General features: G+C 43.0%; 1 protein-coding gene and 1 long non-coding RNA gene across 12 annotated transcripts in view; one reads left to right on the plus strand and one right to left on the minus strand.

Annotated features, from left to right (window-relative positions):
- The window catches only part of PDE4DIP (phosphodiesterase 4D interacting protein), a 215,902-nt gene that overhangs the window by 134,741 nt on the left and 64,915 nt on the right, over positions 1 to 16,246 (minus strand). For 5 of the 11 annotated variants that reach the window (XM_073896027.1, XM_073896041.1, XM_073896043.1 and 2 more), the window contains exon 4: positions 4,131 to 4,241. The exons of 3 other annotated variants lie outside the window; for them this stretch is intronic. In XM_073896027.1, coding sequence (XP_073752128.1) covers positions 4,131 to 4,241 — 111 coding nt within the window. 3 more of the 11 variants (XM_073896034.1, XM_025872555.2, XM_073896044.1) reach the window with 2 other exon arrangements.
- LOC141373388 (uncharacterized) lies at positions 558 to 14,962 on the plus strand. Its single transcript, XR_012379291.1, has 4 exons — positions 558 to 782; positions 1,585 to 1,664; positions 7,598 to 7,783; positions 14,459 to 14,962. It is a non-coding gene; the product is annotated as an uncharacterized lncRNA (long non-coding RNA).

Raw genomic sequence — 16,246 nt, forward strand, 5'->3', positions numbered from 1 at the left:
AAACAGTGACTCTACCTGGTCCAGGAGGACGACATTCAGTTTTTCCTGATGGTTTTGTTATTGGATCTGGCCCTGTCAGATTTTAAATTACATTCTTAAAAGGGAGCCTTAAATTTTTTTAAGGCAACCTTGTTGGGGCCGGGGCGGGGGGGCGGGGGGTGGGTGCAAGGGGGCGCCTGGGTGGCTCGGTTGGTTAAGTGTTCAACTCTTGGTTTCCATTCAGGTCATGATCTCTCTCTCTCTCTCTCAAATAAAATAAATAAATATTTAAAAAAATAAAGCAACTTTGGGTAATACTAACTTCACACAAGTTTAACAAGTAGTCATCATGGGGCAAAATACAGTTGATAGTGGTTTTATGTGCTCTTTGGGGACTGGATGTTTACCACACAGCAGTGGATTTCATAAATTCCAGGGTTGGGCATATTTCCAGTGGCAGCGCACTCAGCGATCATGAGAAGATGCAGGATTAGATAATCAACAACAACCAGGAAGTCAGCCAAGTTGCCACCCAGAAATTATTTACCAGAGCAGCTGCAGCCCAGAAATGCTCACAAGCCAGTCTCCCTAGGAGTGGGCCATACTCAGCTGTGGAACACTTACAGCATTTTCTCACTTAACCTTGTTCCAGAATCAGGAGCTATATGTATTACAGTGGTTTCTCCCTTCCCTGCTTCAGACCTTCAGAACAGTCTTCCCACAAAAGCTGAACCTACAATTAATATTTGCTACCAACAGGGGGCAGTGGTACCTGAATATGCCCCAGTTCCCTGGCGCAGAAGGTAAGCAGCCTCTTCCTGTCCTGTTTCTTTTTAAATTGCTTACAGAAGTTGAAGTTCAAAAAGATAAACACTCAACAGAAACGCCTCCAGTCTCACAGAACCAATTTTTATGTATAATTTAATACTACTTTATTAATCCATAGCTAGCATGAGTTTTAGGATTATTTCTAAATTCTCTGAACAGCTCTAAAGAGAGAAACCCTTAACTCCTTTAATTTACTTGCTTTGAAGTTGATTCTTCTGGGTTTTTATGTAATTCTCTAACTCTTACACCTTCTCATACAATTAAACATCCTTATAGCTGCCATTACAACTAAGGACTATATGTATTTTAGTCTCTCCCTCACTCAACTACCTAACTGAGGACTTGCCACTTGGTGGGAGAAAGACTGAACCCTCTCTCCAGTCCGTTTCTCCTAAACTTTCCTATACTTCCCTTGCCTGCAGTCATGGCGAAATGCTTGATTGTCTCTAAGACAGTAATATTCCATTCTTTAGTGCAAATATCTTAACAAAAATCTGCTGTAGCAAAAATACATAGAATGATAAAATAATTACTATTCACAAGAGACTTACGTATGTTTCACAAACATTGGTTTTATTTAAAAGAATCATGCATACAGCACCCAAATTAGTGTGGATTCTGACTTAGCTGGGTGTGATTTAATGGTTTTTACTATATTTAAAGAAGCGTCCTTCCAACGCTAAAGAAAAATCAAGCTAAGTGTGGTCACAGAACAGGGCTCTAAATTCCCATCTGAACCACCTGACTTACCATGTGATGCACTGCATGTCATCCTAGGTGTCTCTTCACCCACACTGCTACTCATTCATTGTCCTAACCTTGTGGAACGCGAGGCATATTCATGGGAATGCCTGCAGGTAAGATTAAAAGAGCCTCTTTCCCATTTTAAAATCTCATAGTAACTATTATTACTGGTAAACCTATAACTACTACCCCCTCATATACATAGGAAGCTATGAAGTTTACAAAGTGCTGTGATCAAAGTCTTCTCGTTTCATCTTTAGGGCTGCTATTTATTCACACTCTCAACAAACAATCTTCAGTGCCTATGGAGTTGTGCAGTATTCTTCATGCCAATTCTACAGGGGCTGACATAGACTCAGAAAGGTTAAGTAACTTGCCTAGGTCCCCTGGTTGTCCAGGGCTCCCTGGCTGGGGTGGTTTTCTGATCCCTTGTCCTTCCATCAAAATGGAACTGCCCTTGTTTCTCTATCAAGCCCTCATCACTGCATAGTGTGATAAACTAATTTCAACCATGATATTAATGATTGATAATGGCTTTATGTGTTTTTCTTCCCAAATAAGAAGAGCATTTTAAACCTTCAGTGCTTCCCAAATAATCACAGCCAAATGGGATGAGTAATATGACAGATGGATTGAACAAAGATTTGGTAAGAAGGGAAAGGAGGGGACACAGTAATTTGCGATTCCTTAAATCACAGAATGCCAGTGGGTGCCCGATGACTCTGGACTTAAGGCCAGGAAGAGATAGCGCTTAGTGGCAATACTGGGCTAATAAAAGGGTTAGCAACCTTGGCATATGACAATGTCCTGTGCCGACTCTCCCCACCCTGCCCCTCTAGAATCTTTTTTTATTTTTTAAAGAATCTTCTTAATCACACTTCTCTAGGAGTGTAATGGTGCCCTCCCACACCCCACCCAAAATGTTCCCTGAGGACAGTCTTGTTAGCCAGTGCAGAGCAGAGGGGGAGACCAAATGATTCAAGCAGTCAGTTGATTCAAACTAAAAAAAAAAAAAAAAAAAAAATTCCTTTCCCTTAAATAATCCAAGACATTGCCCCTTCCTTCTGCCTTGCTTTGGAGACAGCTAATGAAAAATGCTTCTCCCTCTGCACAAGGCAGAAATTCATTCACTATTTCTACCCCGAGGCAAAGACTGCCATTCACCCTCCCAGCCTCTCCATCTCTCTGCATTACCAATCGCCACTTGATAATATCTTCCTTGACTTTGACCCCTGGCAACTCCATTCAGGCATGTTCACTCTATAGCCACGTAAGAGATTGAAGGTCAGTCTGGACCAATTTCAGGAAGATTCAGGTTAAAACATGGAAATCCAAGAAAGACAGAAAACAGGGCTAAATCCCCCAGATGTAGCTGCCCACATTAGTTGAATTTACCAAATAACTGTTTGGGTTTCAAAGACACCGGTTATTCCTCTGATCCAACATATTATCTGGCAGCCTGCAAAAGCTTCCCAACCTTCTTCTCGACAGGACAGGACACACATAGACAATGATAATATTTGTATAGTCTTCTGGTGTAAACAGCTAGAGATTTAGAAGCTCAGAAAAAATCAGAGGCGACCAGCTCCAGGTCACTCAGGCCACTTGAGAGCTTGTCCAGACACTAAGAAGGCTGAGGAAGCCAACATTGTGGTAACCGATTAGGAAGCTTCATCCAAAAGCCTTGTGTCCTCTTACCAACCAAGGTGCTGTCTCGTCTCACCCTCCCCTCAGCCAGCCCCCTCCCTCTTCCTTCCCCACCCCCATCACTCACCCAGCAACCCAGACCCGCCTCCCGCTCAGAGAAGCGTCCGCCCCCTCCCACCCCTGAGGCCATCAGCACCCTTTTCTTATTCTTAGGTGAACTAGTCCTAAGCCTGAAAACCCCTAAGATTCGATCTTTTAAATGTTATCTGCATTATCATCTTCAAGGACAAACACAAATTTCTCAGGGAACAGAACTGCGCTTAGCCCCTGCTTCTTCCTCCATAGGCTCATTCTCTGCCGCCACCGAGCCAGAGCTAGAAGGGGTCCTTCTCTAGCTGAACATATGTCCTGGAAACAACCTGCTTCAGAGTCACCTTGGCAGCTTTTAAAAAATGCAAACTTCCAGTGAGCGCGTTGGCTGACTCAGTCATAAGAGCAAGCGCTTCCTGGGGTCCTGAGTTCCAGCCCCATGTTGGGTGTAGAAATGACTAAAAAATAAAATAAACTTTAAAAAAATGCAAATTTTAAGACCCCCTTCCCTTGCATTACTAAGTCAGAATCCCCCGGGGGTAAGGCAGGGAATCTACATTGTAAACCAGCTCCCAAAGGTGACCCTTCTGAACAGTTCCACGGCAGAGCAAATTCTGATTTGATCCAGCTCTGTCTCTTTACACATAAGGAAAGTACAAAACAGTCACAAAAGAGGTGAAATGAGCTGGTCCAAGGTCACCCCCGCATTCAGGTGGCCAGACCTGGCGTGGAACCCGCCTCCCTCCCTAGTTAGCACCGCCAGAGGTAGGAAGAGCCTGGATATCGGTGGGTGGGCCAGTAGCCCCCTGCCCAGGGCTGGAGCGCACGGCTCCTGCACTCACTCGCTTGTAGATGTCATCCCGGCTGGCCTCATACTTCTGCTGCATGCGCTCCTCCAGGAAGTAGATGCGCAGCTTGAGGCTGAAGTTCTCCTTCTTCAGGTCATTGAGATGCTGGGACAGAGTGCGATATCCATTAGACATGGTGGGCAACCCATGGGGAGCAGCATGCCCAGTCGCCCCCTCACCCTAGGAACATAGTGCAGCTGCACCGCGGCATGAAGCGAGCCGCTGGGACGCTGCCGAGGCTATGGCGACATGACCCCAGTGGCTGGCGCTCTCTCGGGGACCTGGGACTGGGCTCACTGCTCTGGGTGCTGGAGCGCAGCGCACTTTCCTTTTTTACCTCTGGGAGATATTTGCGGAATTCCTGACAGAGGAACATGCTGCGTGAACTCAGACACAAGTGGTGTAACCCGACTCCAAGCCGGACCGGGCTGTCACCCTCCCCAAGCCTCGCAGGCCCAACTAGAGGCAGTTAACAGTTTCTTGGAAAAGAGAGAAAACTGACCCCCCAGAAGCTTCCAGGAAATGGGGAATGGGAATACTTAAAGGTGCTGGTGGGCTTGCACAAAAGAGAAGAAAATGAAGGGCTGTGTGTGTTAAGTGGGCACTTAAGTCTCTGGTGGCCCATCTGCACAATAAAACACAAAGGGGAGGGGGCGCCTGGCTGGCTCAGTCGGTAGAGCTTGCCACTCTTGGTCTCAGGATCCCGAGTTCCAGCCCCACACTGGGGATAGAGTTTACTTAAAAAAAAAAAAAAAAAAGCAAACAAACAAAAAACAAACCAAAGGAGTGTGGCCAGGAGCAAGAAATAGGTTGCTATAGGAAAGAGCACATGTCAAATATCCCCTTTCTGTCAGGTGCAGATCTTAAAGACCTATTAACAGGAGGGGAAGGCTCTCCAATTTCCTTTGATGATCCAGAATTCACCTCTAATCAGTTTCTTCCCAGTTTTGCTCCCTGGACTTTTCAAGTCCAGAAGCAGTTAAATAAATAGTCTTTACCACCACGTGCCTCCCACCCCGATACACACCAGAGCCACCCCCAAAGAAAGAGTAAATCTAGTTCCGTGGAAATCTTTGCGAGCTATTACCAGCTAGACAAGCTCACAGCGAGGCAGGGTCAAAGGCTCCTTCCTCCAAGGGATGAGGGAAAGAGGGCTGAGGGGGAAAGGGGAGGAGAGGAGGCGTCAGTCTGGAGCCCAGAGATTTCAGCCAGTCACTGGTTCTTACTCTGGCACCTGCCAAGTGGAGCCAGGCACTCACCACCAGATCCCGCTCGCAAAGCAATTTAAGATCCTTGAATGACAGCTGCAACATTAGCAGGAAGTATTATTTATACCACATCACACGGGACACTGAAGGTGACTAGGAGACCATCCCACAACACAGATATGAAACACAGGTTCCTAGTTCCAGTAATACCGGGTTGAAAAGCATTAATATTAACATCAAAGTAAAAGGAAACTAGACCTTTATACTTAAATCAAGTACTCACTTCTTCCCTAACCTACCTGTTCTTCAATCTTCTATCTTAATTCTTCATAATAAGTCTAACCAACATCTTCTGGGTATCCACCGGGTAGTATGTTGGGCATGACAAATACAAAGATGAAGATAGTCCCAACTCTCAAAGAGCTGGTGGCTATACAGATGGAGGGATGTGTTTTCCACTAGAATCCTTCAAGCTTGTGTTACTCAAACTTTTTACATTTTATACCGCAGTCCGGTACACACACACACCTACACGGACAGACATAACTGAAAAGTTTCACAAAGTAATGTTACCATCACTATGTGTGATGTACTCTGGTGTTTTTCTATTCTATTTTTCTTCCTGGGAGTGACCCGCTGAATTGATTTCATGACCCACTAAGACGTTTCATACTGAAGTTCGAAAAACACTGCATGTATGGGAACCCAGGAGAAAGAGTGATTCATTCTTACTGGAAAGATGAGAAAAAAGCTTCACTGAGACTTGCACTGCCCTTTAAAGATAGAAAAAGTTTGTGATTAACATAACAATAAAATTAAAAAAAAAAGATAGAAAAAGTTTGAGTGAATAAAGTGGCCTCAGGAGGTCATCATTAGAACTGAGCATTCTCTCAAATAGATTTGGATTACATGTGGGCAACACATTTCTTACCATCAGCTGTAACTTAAGACAAAATATTCCTCATTTCTAAAAAAATATACACATTCAAAATTCATTTAGCTCTTTTCATTAAATCTGTGCTCTTGGAATTAAAGAGTGTCATTTAGGCTTAGAGAGAGCAAGGAAGAGGGAAGTCTAAATGAAAACTCAGAAGATCCTTTTCTGGTCTGAAAATAGCTTGTATTTGTTACTAAATAGCTGTAAGACCTTGGAAATGCATTTCTCCAGAGGCCCAAGTGTCCTCATTTATAAAATGAAGTGGTTGGAAAGTAGGTGATTTTCAAGGCCCTTTTCTGGTCTAAGCTCCTAGAGGAAATAACCTACTTATTATCTACTTATTACCTACCTACTACTAACCAGGCTGCCAGATTCCAGATTTGTGTTTAATCATGATTTCAATGTCTATTTAGATTCTTTTAGCACAAAAGATAGCTTAATAAAAGTTCATGGAATGTAAAATTGCATATGAATGCAGGGATTCTTACCCAACCTAGGTATTTCTTTCTGTACATAAATGCCTGATTCGTCTTATGCCCAGTGATACCTTGCTTTTCTATCTCTCTGGCCCTTTTTCTGTTTTTTTGTTTTTGTTTTTGTTTTTGTTGTTTTGCCAGCTCCTTAAGGCGAGTGCTTAAACAATGGTCAGTTCTTCCCCCTTCTGATGTTTTTCTCTCCATACTTTGCCCCTCGAGATTTTATCCACTTTTAGGGCTATCACTGTGGCCTCCCAAACAACCCCAAACCTTCCACCTGAGCCCTCTCCCCCAAGAGCTAGCCTGACATACCCAGCTCTTTGCTAGATAGCTCAACTTGAATGTTCCATTCTCAAGGCAAACCTCATAGCAAAAACTTTTGCCACAGTCTATCATGTCTGCCAGACTTCACTCCAGACATCTGTCCTCCATATTACAGGCAGAGTAATACTTTCAAAACTCAAATCTTATCCTGACACCTCCCTTAGTTAAAATCCTTCACAGGCGTCTCAACACTCTCAGAATAAGGAAAACGCTATCACATCCCCTCAAGAAACACCCCGTCTTTTCTCAAGCCCTCGTTCCATTCCCACCCAAACAAAGCCTTCTCTGCTACCCCAGGCCAGAAGGATGTCTCCCCCTTTTGAACTCCTCAGGCAAATATCAACATTCTGCAAGTGCTCATCGGGTGCCTCATGACATGGCTTATCTGTTGTCTGGAGGGGTTATTTACACCTCTTAGAGCTATTTAACTTTTCCTGTGTTTATGTCTCTCCAGCTAGTCTGTGAGCTGCCCAATGAAAGGGTCAATGACTCACACATCTCTCTCTCCTCCTTCAGCTCCCACAACAGCCCGGAAGCCCTCCCCAGTGACAGGCATCCCCCTGTGGAGTCACAGCCGGCTTACAATCAGCTCCCCCACACTGGAGTGTTCTGAGGGCCGACAAGGCATATTTGGTGTCTTGGCACACTCACTGCATAGTATTGAGGAAGCGATCCCTAAATATCTGTGGAATCAATGAGTAGGTAAGTATTCCATATATATTTCACTTTTTGCTGATCTGACTTGTTAGATAGGGGCTAGCTTGCTTATATTATTCTCACAATTTTCCAATAATATAGAAAAGTTTGTTTTAATAGCTCCAAAGAGACTACATTTGCTAGGATGGTTACTGCAGGAAAATTTCTAAGTTTATATGCCTATCTAGCCCTTTCTCTTGACTCTAATATGTATCTAACTTCCTAGTAGAAATGTCCACTTGAATATAGACTTGAATACTTGTGGCATCTGAAACTGAACTCTTGAGCTTTCCCAGCACACATGTTCCTTCCCCAGTGGATCCAGTTTCAATTGGTAACAACTCAGTATTTGCAGTTGTTTGGGCCAAAACCTTCTGAGTTATTCTTTTCTCTTCTTTCTCCTACACATCATCTCATCTGTCTGTAAATCTCATTGTTTCTACTTTCTTTTTTTTTTAAGATTTTATTTATTTACTTGAGAGAGACAGAAAGAGAGAGAGAGAGCACACGAGAGGGGGGAGGGTCAGAAGCGGACTCCCCGCCGAGCAGGGAGCCCGATGCGGGATTTGATCCTGGGACTCCAAGATCATGACCTGAGCTGAAGGCAGTCACAACCAACTGAGCTACCCAGGCGCCCCTTATTTCTACTTTCTATAGAGAGAGAATCCATCTACTACCTCTGCACTGGTATCTTGGCCACTCTAGCCCAAGATGCTATGATTGAATGCTCCCCTAAATTACTGGACTAGCCCCGATAACTGGTCTCCCTGCTCCCACCCTTGCTCCCCTATAGTGTATTCTTAGCACGGAAGCCAGAGGGACCCTTTAAAATACGTCAGATTACTCCTCTGCCGGAAACCCCCACTGGTTTTTCATCAAGTTTAGAGTGAAATGCTAAGTCATGGGCGCCTGGGTGGCTCAGTTGGTTGAGCGACTGCCTTCGGCTCAGGTCATGATCCTGGAGTCCCGGGATCGAGTCCCACATCGGGCTCCCTGCTAGGCAGGGAGTCTGCTTCTCCCTCTGACCCTCTTCCCTCTCGTGCTCTCTCTCTCAAAAACTAAATAAAATCTTTAAAAAAAAAAAAAAAAAAGAAATGCTAAGTCATTTCATTAGCCCATTAAGGCCCAAGGCCCTAATCTAGAACCCAGCTCCTCATCTTGTCTTTTCCATTTTTCCTACTACTTTCTCCCTGCACACTTTGCTCCAGCCACATGCTTCCCTTTGCTCCCCCTCAAAAATAGCCAGCACCTTCCCTCCTCGGGGTCTTAGGGCTTGTTGATCCTTCTGTATGGTATGCTCCTTCTCTAGATATCTGCAGATTCTCTTCCTCACCTTCATTACTTAGGTCTTTGATCAGATGTCACTTTCCACCTTATTTAAAAGTGTAACTCTCCCTAGACCTCACCCCAGTAATCCCTTCATTGTTTTTTTTAATCCATACACTTTCATTATTTAAAATATTATATTTCCTTATTTATTTTGTTTCTTATCTGTCTCTGCCCACTAGCATGTGAACCCCATATGAAAGGCAGGATTTTTTCCTATTTTGTTCACTGCTATATCACTAGTACCAAGAATGGAGCTAGGGATACAATAGGTGCTCAATAAATATTTGTTGAACAAAAGAAATGATGAATAAGGGCACCTGGGTGGCTCAGTTGGTTGTGTCCAACTCTCGATTTTGGCTCAGGTCCTGATCTCAGAGATGTGGGATTGAGCTTTGCGCTCAGTGTGGAGTATGCTTGCCCTTCTCCCTCCCTCTGCTGGTGCTCTCTCCCTCTCTAAAATAAATAAATAAAATCTTTAAAAAAAGAATTGATCAATAATTAACCCGCTGACTTTGACCTCTCTGGATTTAATTCTTTTTCTTTTTTAAAGGTTTTATTTATTTATTTGAGTGAGAGAGAGAGAGGGTGCTCCCAACCCCTCCATCCCCCCCACCCCCACAACCTGGGCTCACTCTCACCATCCTGAGATCATGACCTGAGCTGAAACCAAGATGCTTAACCTACTGAACCACCCAGGGGTCCCTCTGGATTTAATTCTAATAGAACTCAATCTGTATACAAGATTACACAGGTGTTTCAGGATGAGGAATTTATCTAAAGGCATCCTTCCTTATAAAATGTTATTTTTTTTTAAAGATTTATTTGTTTATTTATTTAACAGAGATAGAGAGCACAAGTAGGCAGAGCAGAGGCAGAGGGAGAGGGAGAAGGAGGCTCCCTCCCCACTGAGCAGGGAGCCTGACTCGAGGGCTCCATTCCCAGTACCCTGAGATCATGACCTGAGCTGAAGGCAGATGCTTAACTGCCTGAGCCACCCAGGTACCCCTAAAATGTTATTTTTATAATTAAAATAAACTTTTCTAACTAACTTCAACATACAAGACAGAATCTGAACTTTTTTTAAATTTTTTTTTAAAGATTTTATTTATTTATTCATGAGAGACAGAGGGAGAGAGAGAGAGAGAGAGAGAAGCAGAGGGAGAAGCAGGCTCCCAAGGAGCAGGGAGCCTGATGCGGGACTCGATCCCAGGACTCTGGGATCATGACCTGAGCTGAAGGCAGACGCTTAACCATCTGAGCCACCCAGGCGCCCCAGAATCTGAACTTTGAATAAGGGTTCTGAGCAAATGGGGAATGACACATTACTAGCAAAGGACAAGATGAACTGTACAAATAGTAAAACTATAGAAAATAGGAAAGAGAGACTATCAGAGAAGGTTCCACAGAGAACTGGCGTTTTAGCTCTCCTGAAAGGATGAATCAGGTTTGGCTAGGCTCCGGGGAGAACACAGGGCAATCCAGGCAGGGAGAACAGAAGCAAAAGTACAGAAGGCCAACTGGACTAAAACAAGAGCCCATAATGTCATATAATGGGGAGACAGAGGATGGGAAGTACACAACCATTTTTGAAAGAGCTTTTTTTTTTTTTAAGATTTTATATATTTCTTTGACAGAGAGAGAGAGCACAAGCAGGGGGAGTGGCAGGCGGAGGGAGAAGAAGCAGGCTCTCCACTGAGCAGGGAGCCTGATGTGGGGCCCGATGTGGGGCTTCACCGGGGGTTCGATCCCAGCATCCTGGGATCGTGACCCAAGCCGAAGGCAGACACGTAACCAACTGACACATCCAGGCACCCCCGTTTAAGTCAGGCTGAGGAGCCTGAATTTGTTCCTCCAGGCAGATCCTGGCTCTCAATTTGCACAGGTGAAGAAAAGGGCAACGGAGGAGGGCCAGGAGCTGCTTACTAGGAAGACTGGTTGGTTGGTTTGTTCTTTCTGTTTTGTTTTACTTGTTTGCATCTTGTAGCCTTAACAAACAAAAGTGCACATACCTGGGCTGCGCGCTAGACCTACTCTATCCAGCCTCTTGCGGGCAGGTCCCAGGTCTGTATGTTTTGTTTTGTTTTTTTAATTTTTTTTTTTTTTTTTTTTTTTTTTTTATTTTTTGGGATCATAGGAGGAGAGAGAGAAAGAGAGAAGCAGGGGGAGAAGCAGGCTCCCAAGGAGCAGGGAGCCCAATGCGGGACTCGATCCCAGAACCCTGGGATCATGACCTGAACCGAAGGCAGACGCTTAACCATCTGAGCCACCCAGGCGCCCCAGGTCTGTATGTTTTTATAAACTCTGCATTGCTGGGAAAATAAAGAGACACTGCAAGTTCTTGAGCAACCGACAGCACGTCTGTCTTTGTTCTCCCTTTGTTACACAGAACATCAAAAATCTTCACTCTTCTCTCAAAATACTTTTTTCCAAACATTAATGGCTCTCCCCTGTTCTTTTTTTAATCTCTTCTTCCCATCGTTTCTTAATGTGTTAGTTCACACTGGAAATAAGACTTTGATAAGGACTCAATCAATGCTAACAATAGTAGGAGGATTACAAGCCAGTTGTTGTATGTCATGCCACTTTAACATAACCAACTGGCAAGTCGGCCTTTAAAAAAAACTCAGCTTCACATTTGCTTAATCATACTCAGACCCCCCAGATTGCTCTCATAATGGAAATGGTTGAAAACATATTAACGTCTCACCAATCTGTCTCCTAAAAATAAAGGTCCACTCCACTAAAAAATCATCTTCATTGACATTCTTTTCAAATATAATACTTCTGCAGCTTAAACTCTGTTAACTCGATATCTATGATAATTCATACCTACATTTCATGAAAATAAAATTATTCTTAAGTAACTTAATATGGTAAACAGAGGAGCAGGAGTAGTGTTTTCAGTAATCCTGGACACTTTATCCATTTGTAAACAGGCACTAAATATTATCACTATTACTCATATTTATCCAGGTGGGATAGCATGACGTTATGGAAAGAGCAATAGCTTTTGAACTAAAGAGATCGAGGTTCAAATCCCAGCTCTGCTATTTCCTAATTGTGTAACTTTGGGAAAGATACTTAATAGTATATTAAGCCAGGAGACTGGGGTCTGGGTAGGCTGCTAAGAGGGTTGCAATTATATTTGTTTTTTAATCTGAGACAAACAAAGTGAAAATAGTGTTTGTTAAAATTTAGATATGAGGGGGGGCGCACCTGGGTGGCTCAGTCAGTTAAGCTTCCAACTTTTGGTTTCGACTCGGGTCATGATCTCATGGGTGGTGAGATGGGGCTCTGCACTCAGCGGGGAGTCTGCTCCTTCCCCCACTCTCTCTGCCCCTTCCCCCACTCACGCTCTCCCTTTCTCTCTCTAAAATAAGTAAATGAATCTTAAAAAAAATTTTAGATATTAGGTATATGGACAAGTATTTTATTGTCCTTTGTACATTTCTGTTGTTTGTGAAATAGGTTATAATTTTTAAAAACTATTTCAAAGGGAATGAAACTAGGAAGTACAGGGAGGCAGCTTTGAATTAGACAGGAGGATAAATTCTCTAGTAGAGTTGGATGTAATGAACTCGTTGCCACACCACACTCCAGCCATACATTCATTCATCAAATATTTACTGACCACTGACATTATGAGGGACAGTATATTTCCTGTCACAAAAAGGACACAACTGAAACTAAAGGACCACTTACAGGGATTTTGTTTAAAAGTCTTCACACATCTGCTAGGAGTGAGCTCTAGAGGACTTTAAGGATCCTTACTTATCCTGAAATTCCAGGTATGAAGCATATTTTCTCACAGAAACAATACTACCAAAGGTAGCACTAGTGAGAAAGCTATAACTTTTTGAAGAAATCTCAGAACATGCCACTAGCTCTCTGATAGTAGAGCCGTAAAAGGTGGTGGGAGTCGACCTGTTCTGACAGGGCTCTGGCTGCCTTCACAGGAAGGTGAGGGAGGAGAGTAATGAGCATGAAGGGCATCGAATTTCCAAGACAAAAGCAGCAACGATGACTGGGACCCAAGGATGATCCCCAATAGATGATTTAACCTACAACTTTTCTGTCATATTTTCCAAGACAGCCCTATGGGAGAGGGGCATACAAATAACTGGAGACTATTTCCTATCTTATAACATCCAGTGAAATCCAATCCAGAAGCCTGACTTGTTTTGGGTTGGAGGATAGGGGTTGACAGGAAGAGATGGGGCAGGGAGAAGGTGAAGGATGGGTTTTTCCACATATAAATATTTTATTTGTAAGACATCTCTGTGCCTGGGCATTCCTATGCTTTTCAGATAAAATCTAAGCTGAAGAAATACACAAGTTTTAATTCCTGGCTGTTTTGAATGACTTAGACTGAATTACAAAATTAATTGGATGTAATTATGCTGTCTTCACAACGACAATCACCTGCATAGAATCTAACAATGTACAAAGGACTTCAATGTATATTATTTCATTTTATCTTGTGAAGAAGTAAGCAGATTAGATACTATTATCTCCATTACTCTCCAGGACAGTGAAACATCAAGAAGTTAGCTGCCTTGCTCGTTGAGAAAGTAGAGAAGCACAGACGAATGCTTGCAACAGTCTGACCCCTATTGTATACTGACCAGGGTCTTAGTCATGACATTAGATGACCCCTGTGAATTTGAGAGTCCCAGTGACTGATAAAGTACTTCCACTTCTACCTCACATCCCTGCATTTTTTAAAAAAGTATCTCTCACTGTAAATAATCTTCCTCGTGACCCTGGAGGATCTGACCACCTGAACTTATATAAAACATAGTTTTCCCCATTTTCAAGATGAACCTCAAAAGGTTAAACAGTTACCATATGACCCAGCAATTCTACTCATCATTATATATACCAGAAAATTGAAAGCATGTGTCCACACAAAGTCTTGCATATGAATGTTAATAAAAGCGTTATTAGTAAGAGCCAAAAAAATAGAAACATCTCAAATCTCCATCAACTCATGAATGGATACAGAGTTGAGTATAACCATACAAGGGAATATTTTTCAGCCATAAAAAGGAATGATATAGTGATACCTCGTACAACATGAATGAACCTTGAAAACATTATACTAATGTGAAAGAAGCCAGGCACAAAAAGTCACACGTTGTATGATTCTTTATATGAAATGTTTGAGAAAGGCAAATACACAGAGACAGAGTGTGGATGAATGGTTTCCAGGGCTTGGAGAGAGACGGAATGGGGAGTGACTGCTAAGAGGTATGAGGTTTTTTTTTGTGGGGGGAGATGAAAATGTTGTTTAACTAGGTAATGGTAATTGTTTTTGTTTTTTTTTAAAGATTTTATTTATTTATTTGACAGAGAGACACAGCGAAAGCAGGAACACAAGCAAGGGGAGTGGGAGTGGGAAAGGGAGAAGCAGGCTTCCCACTGAGCAGGGAGCCCGATGTGGGACTCGATCCCAGGACACCGGGATCATGACCTGAGCCGAAGGCAGACGCTTAACGACTGAGCCACCCAGGCGCCCGGTAATGGTAATTGTTGCTCAACTCAGTGAATATACTAAAATCGTGGAATTGTACACTTTAAAGGATGAATTTCATTGAGTGCAAATTAAATTTCAATAAAGCTGTTACTTAAAAAAGAAGAAGAAAGAAACCCAAGCTGAGAGAGGTAATTTGCTCAGTCCTTTGCCTTTTGCAAAGGATTTTTTTTAAGATTTATTTATTTATTTATTTGAGAGAGAGAGAGAGAGAGAGCCAGAGCATGAGTGGGAGGAGGGGCAGAGGGAGAAGTAGACTCCCCGCTGAGCAGGGAGCTCAGATTCTCCGAGAGTCTCCATGGCAGACACTTAACCGACTGAGATACCCAGGCGCCATACAAAGGATTTTTAATGATCGAGATTCAAAGTTCAATTCACTTCAACTCAGTTAAAAGCAAACGGTTTAGAACTGATCATTTCTAAATGTTATGTATATTAATCCCTCTTAGATTATGGGGCCCTAACATGAAGGCTTGAGGAAGTATCCTCTCTAGCGCTCACTATCAAAAACTCATGGATTCCCACGTCTTATCAAGTTAAAGTTTTGTTATTACCCTTAGATAAAACAGAAAACATATAATCCACTCTGTATTTTGACACAGGAAAAACATACTCCTTAGGCTATCCTGAATAACATGTATAACTTTTGCACACCATTTTAACAAGGAAAATGCCAATCAAAGTCAATCAACCTAGTTTTCCACTCATCAGCTTTCACTTTCACTTCCACATGGGGTTTCTGCCCAGTCTACCAGAAGTTAACTATTGATGCCTGCCTCAGAGAGCAGACTGCAAATGCTACAAAGACCTGGCTTTTTTTTCTTTTTTCTTTTGGGTTCCACAAAAACCAAATCTTTCTTCTCAAACCCTGTTTCTAAAATTTCAACCTAATTCCTGAAGTTTGCAAAGTCTTTTAAATGCTAAAATATTAATAATATCATTCCATTTTCTCCCCTAAAACTCAGAAGCATACTGAGACCCATTATCTAAACAGCCTTTTTTTTTTTTAAGATTTTATTTATTTATTTGACAGAGAGACACAGCGAGAGAGGGAACACAAGCAGTGGGAGTGGGAGAGGGAGAAGCAGGCTTCCCGCCGAGCAGGGAGCCCGATGCGGGGCTCGATCCCAGGACCTGGAATCATGACCTGAGCCGAAGGCAGACGCTTAACGATTGAGCCACCCAGGCGCCCCTAAACAGCCTTTTCTTGGTATAACTGACCGAATGGCAAGAGAGCTAACAACAGAGTTACTACATCAGGCTGATAAATAAACCGTATCTTTGGCAAGAGCATCATGTAGATAAAGGACAGGGATTCAGACGATGTTCCTGCTGTCTTCCCCCACCATAGATACACACCCACACCACCCCCGATCCTAGAATAACAAGTGTCATGGTCACCATCACATTAGAGCACTGTGAACTACATAAAACCAAAATAAAATGAATAACAACTCCCCTGGACACCAAAAATAAATGGGCCAGCCAGAAATAGTGCTGTCAGAGACACTGAAATGAGCTCCATGGCAGAAAGGACACTTGAAATGCACTGACACTAGGAGATCCCAAGGACTCCTGGGCTCCAGACTCACTTCTCCATCCATTTG

This window comes from Callorhinus ursinus, unplaced genomic scaffold (genome assembly GCF_003265705.2).
Source record: "Callorhinus ursinus isolate GAN/ISIS: 27379988/994484 unplaced genomic scaffold, GSC_fseal_2.0 scaffold9, whole genome shotgun sequence".
Lineage (NCBI taxonomy): Eukaryota > Metazoa > Chordata > Mammalia > Carnivora > Otariidae > Callorhinus > Callorhinus ursinus.